This window comes from Cantharellus anzutake, assembly GCF_015039405.1.
Source record: "Cantharellus anzutake strain C23 chromosome Unknown EI90scaffold_20, whole genome shotgun sequence".
Classification (NCBI taxonomy): Eukaryota; Fungi; Basidiomycota; class Agaricomycetes; order Cantharellales; family Hydnaceae; genus Cantharellus; species Cantharellus anzutake.
This window is the reverse complement of record NW_024066970.1, coordinates 1,188,702-1,193,965: the sequence shown is the minus strand read 5'-3', so window position 1 is coordinate 1,193,965 and position 5,264 is coordinate 1,188,702. Positions and strand designations below refer to the sequence as shown.

Genomic DNA, 5,264 nt, shown 5'->3' with positions numbered 1-5,264 from the left:
GGCTTGAGTTCGTCAGTCCTGCGAGGTCGGAATTTAGGTTTGACTTTTTTCTATTTCCTCCCCGGGACTGCGAGGTTAGTGGGTCATGAAAACCATTGCCTTTTCCTTATAATCTCTGAAAAACGTCGTCTTTTGAAACTTTAGGCGGAACTGCTGCATCTAGTGCCCCCTTATCTCTCACTGCGCAACTCTGTGACAGCGTTAGTATTTGGTCGCTAGATTACAGCGTTTTCTTAAAGCACAAGCCCTGAGAGCTGTTTCTGCAGCTTGAGGTCTTCGGATTTGCGCAAGTTTCTGGCAGGCACATCGTCTGGCTGGGCCTATCTCTTCAGCATTGCGGATTCTCTATCTGTCCAGAAAGCGTGTCGGCCTTTAGACCCGATTTATTGCTGTACACCGAAGTGTGTCTACTGCATTCTCGTGGTTGACCTGGTTCTACTTTACAATGGAACGCACATCTGGACGAGCTCGCAAGCCCTCTGCCCGTCTCATTGAATCTCGGGAGAACGCCACGTATACTCAAAGTGCTCGCCGCCATTCTGCCAAGACATCTACCGCTCCGTCATCACCTTCCGTTGCGAAAGATTCTACGATCGAATGTCAAGCAGCGACTGGTTCAACATTTAATGAAACTTCTTGTGTACCTGTGACCCGAGAACCATCCCCCCAAAGGCAGTCTTGCTTGGTTCCCATCCTTCCCACTCATGACCAAGGATCTCCATCCCTGAACCCTACACGATCACGGCGGCGAGGCTTGTTGGACGTAGTTCCAGAAGGAACCCATAGTTCCTTGTTAGCTCCAGACTCAAATGACGACTCAGGTCTCAGCCAATCAGATCTGCCCTTCACAGTCCCTCGACCACGACCACGGGAGCATGGTGAACATACCTCTTCCGCGCAAGGGAATTCATCTAGTCACGTTGATGCCAGACCAGGAACCCCGCTGCCCCGTCCAACTGTGAATCCAGTGTATCAATCACCACCCATCCCGCAGGATCCCTCCACCCCTCCACCCTCTCGAGTCCCAACCTCTCCCGATGCTGACTCCGATGTTCCATTGGCTGATCAGCAAGGAGCAGAGCTCCTTTTCATTCGGGAGGTGGTGCCAGGTGCAAATGCGGATGAACTAGGTGATACCGTTGCCTCCAACTTGGCGGGTCTCACCGCAATGGACACCGATGAGGACAGTCTCAAGCCAGTTGACACAGAGTCAGGCACGTCACGGATTATTGGCTTGCGTGGTGGCCCCTTGACTGTGAATCAACGGGAAATCATTCAGAAACTGGTGAACCAGCACATCAGTACGCTGATAGATTATGCGAAGCAGTGGAAAAAATCTCCAGATCTCGTACTTCGGTCAGCCAACTGCATGATTACCACAAAACATCGGCGCCACTCCGGAAATGCCTGGAATGCATTTGAGAGCCTCCACAAAAGAGGTCTCATTTGTCTGAAGAGGCAGGCGCCTGATTCCCTTTCTACGGAAGGACAAAAGTGTACGGAGGCGGATATTCGAAAGGAATACAATGATCATATGAAAGACCTTGGTGGGAAGACTTCACCTGGCTGGAAGGCATGGGCAAGCGGAGTCATCGAACAGCAAAATGAGAGCAACAAAGGAATCCTCCAGAGGCTGGCCTCTGATCCACACGTTCAAGCGAAGAATATGAATCTTTATATGAGTCGCATTGCTAAAGATTTGGCATGGGCCAGGCCAAATGGTATTCACATGGCGCTTGTTGTCGTCTCCACAACAGATCATCCTGTGACGCGCAGCGCAAATGGTGTAATTACGAACTCCCGTGCTATCGAAGCCTTCTTTAAATCTCTTTCTGGCTCGAACACAATACTCATCAAACGGATGCGCGAGTTTATAGCGAATCATGATGGTGTGTCTGAAGGGCCTCAAGGAGGAACATTTCACCCACCGCCGACGCCTAAGACCCGTGATGAGTGTAGGTCCTCGCTTCGGTTACATCTCGTCGAACAGCTGCCCTCTTCTATCATGGGTGCTAACCCTATGGACAAGAAATTCCCCTGGGGACAGCTACCAGCCAAGCTGCTTCAGGCACGCTCTTGTCTCACCCAGTGGCCCGATGACGAAATGTTCAATTATTACAAGCTTTTCAAGGAACATTCTGTCAAGCTGGTTTCGGATGGGGTATTCAAAGCGCTCTGGCGGCAGATCATGAAGCTTCCACCTGATCAGAGACCTAAGGTTCGCCCATTAACTGTGCAGGATGATCAGGCCGCTGTCATCTCAAGCGTTTCTGGTGCGACCTTGGTCTCTGTTTCGCAGGCCCGACATCCAATGTGGACACATGCGGGGCCAATCAGAGATGAGGATGTAGAGATGGATGAAACGCCCACATCTGTTCCATCGACATCCGTGCCACGGAAGCGCAGTGCTACGGACCCTGTTGGTCGGCCCGCTCCCAATGAACGAGCAGCCAAGAAACGTTTGGCCTATCGACGCCAACCTAAGTCTCAGCCGATCATTGGCCCGGATGACGACTCAGACAATTGCCTTCCCCATACATCTTTCCTTGGGTCGTCTTCATCTTCCTATCCTATTGTTGCCCCGTCGTCTTCCGCCACATCTTCATCACCTTTTCTTGGAGGCCATGTGGAAGCTAATAGAAATGTCCAGGGCACATCGATGCTACCAGGCTCTCAAGATGCTCAGACTTCTTTCCATCAGGCAAGCATGCCTGCAATGCTCCAGAATCAACAATCATATTTCCCCGTTGGGTTGCACAGCCAACCAAATGTGCAGCTGAGCTTCAGTGGCGCAACTCTTGGGAACCTATCTGAAACTCCTGCTCCCTTTCTGCCGACTGGCCCAGGCGATCCAGATGATCCGAACCTTGCCTTTTCTACTGTAGATCCAGGCTGGTCCTTTATTCCGTTTCAGGACGTACCTGACCTCTGGGAGTGAGACCATATGAACTTTGTCGTGATTGCATACTTCGGTCTTGGAACTACACACTTGACTGTTTAGCCACTCCATCTTGAATCATATAATTCCGTGCAGATCACCCGTTCCTGTGCTTTCTTGATACAATTTCTCTTAATTTTTTTGGCAATTTCTTGCGACTGTTGTCTTGTATTTTCTTGATACAATTTCCCTTAATTTCTTGCGACTAATACTGTTGTCAGCATAGTAATGTTCTTGGTAAGATTTCTTGCAACCAATATTTCTTGTATTTACACGTGTATTTTTTGTCCAATGAAAGGCTTACTACCATCTGTGCGTGGTCGGTGATAATAACGGATGTGCGACTTTTGTTTGAATTGCAAGGACGTCCTAGGACGTCCCAGGACGTTGATGCTAGGTTTGAATTGAAACTGAATTGTTAGGACGTGTCAGGACGTCCTAGGATGTTCCCATACAATAAGAGCCTCTAGGCCCTCATCAAACGTCCTGAGAACCCCCCTCTATAGGCCTAGATATCAGTTGTCCAAGGTGTTTTTGTACATACTTGTATTAACGCCATCGCCATTCTATATTATTGGCGCACATTGCGAATGATGGTGTATGAGGTGGTGGGGCGATTTTCACATTTTTTCACACACAAAAGACATGTACATGCATATCTCTGTCAAATCTCATTCGTTTTTCGTCGGGTTTTTTTAATGAGCTTGTATTAACGACCCCTCCATCTAATATTATTAGCACACATCGTCAAACATCCTGTTTGAGGCCGTGGCCACTGTTTCCCATGCACACACCTCGCACTGGGATGGGCCACCACTCGTATCTCCCTCAGTTTTCAACCGTTTTCCATGGGGTTTTTTGCAACGGGCGCGTCATGGTCACCTCTCCATCTTTTATTATTACACCACGATGGGTTGTCTAGTACAATTGTTAACATTGAAATCGCTCCCACGGCTTGTTTGTATTGATCAATACATTCAACCTCACTTCATTATGAGATCATTATGAGATTCAGTCAGCTAGCCATTCCCCACTCCCAACCTCCTTCCTTCCTCCTTGGGCCTTGGCCCTTCATTCCTCCTTTGAGAAACACCATTGAGTCAAACCCTTGACCCTCGGTGTTGTTCCTCTTTCCATCTCCCTTTGTCTCCTTTTGTCCTACCCTCACTCCTTTTGATTCCGGACCCCTCCTTATATACAATGTACATAGTAACTTGTAACCTCAGTCCGAAATCGACCTGAATTCCCCCCAAGAGACTTTCCCTCTGCTAGATCCGAAATTAGGGACCCCCAGGACAACCAGCAATGGCACAGCGCTCCGCTTGAGTCACTGAGGCCAAGGTCCTTCCATGCTAAGTCTCCAATTCCACTCCGGAGTCATCCAAATCTGCCCGTTCTAACATTGAGGAGCTGAGGACAGGGTCTAGTGCCCAGCCACCTGGAACACTGCACACACCTAGGGCTGAGGTCAGGCTGTCCCCCTCAAGGACCGAGCCCTGACACCTGGATTTGCGCTGGGGGTTTAACAATGTCTGGATCAAGGATGGAGACAAGTGGAAGGCAGTGTTTGTGATGAACCGAGTGTCAGGGGACGACTCCCGGGTCCCCATTACCCTCCCCTATGGTCCACAGCCTCTGGTCTGGCCAGCCCTATCCAGGGCACAACCTACTGTGGGTAAGGAGATGAGAAGGAAGCTAACTTCTCATCTTCCCACAGTGGCCACAATATCAGCAAAACTTCCGGGGATACCCGGAAGTCACATGAAGGGGTAGGAACCGGGTCCGGAGCATGCGGCACGCGGAGCGTGCACGCATGCGGGAAGCGCGGCAGGTGGAAGTGGGTCCGGATGCGGGTCCGGGTCCGGGTTAGTCAGGGTGTGTGCCCTGACACCGAGGGCTGTTCAAGCCCATGGTAATGTTCTTTGGGTTGTGTAACTCTCCCACAACTTTCCAAATGATGATGAACGACATCCTCAGGGACTTCATCAACCAGGAAGTCATCATCTGTTACATGGACGATATTCTTATCTTCACAGCTACCCTGGAGGAATGCAAGAGGGTCGTCCGAGAAGTCCTGGAGACACTGCAGAGGAGAAGGCTCTTTCTGAAACTGGAAAAGTGCAAGTTCGAACAAACCCGGATCAAGTACCTCGGCCTTGTTATCTTGGAGGGTGGCGTTGCAATGGACCCCATAAAGATCCGTGGAGTCCTCGACTGGCCTACCCCAACCAAGGTGAAGGAGGTGCAATCCTTCCTGGGGTTTGTAAACTTCTATCACCGGTTCATCAAGGATTTCTCTGAGAAAGCCTGCCCACTCCACAAGCTG

The 5,264-nt window shown here is 50.1% G+C and overlaps 1 protein-coding gene across 1 annotated transcript; it reads left to right on the top strand.

Annotated features, from left to right (window-relative positions):
- Window positions 1-2,555: 2,555 nt before the first annotated feature.
- On the top strand, window positions 2,556-3,088 carry EI90DRAFT_3055591 (uncharacterized protein). Its single transcript, XM_039060154.1, has one exon. It carries the CDS (start codon window positions 2,660-2,662, stop codon window positions 2,936-2,938), a length of 279 nt encoding a protein of 92 aa, XP_038916865.1. The 5' UTR covers window positions 2,556-2,659; the 3' UTR covers window positions 2,939-3,088.
- Window positions 3,089-5,264: the final 2,176 nt, after the last annotated feature.

Bases quoted from the DNA above. Each gene is read 5' to 3' on its own strand.
- EI90DRAFT_3055591 (XM_039060154.1), top strand. From the start codon at position 2,660: ATGCTACCAGGCTCTCAAGATGCTCAGACTTCTTTCCATCAGGCAAGC.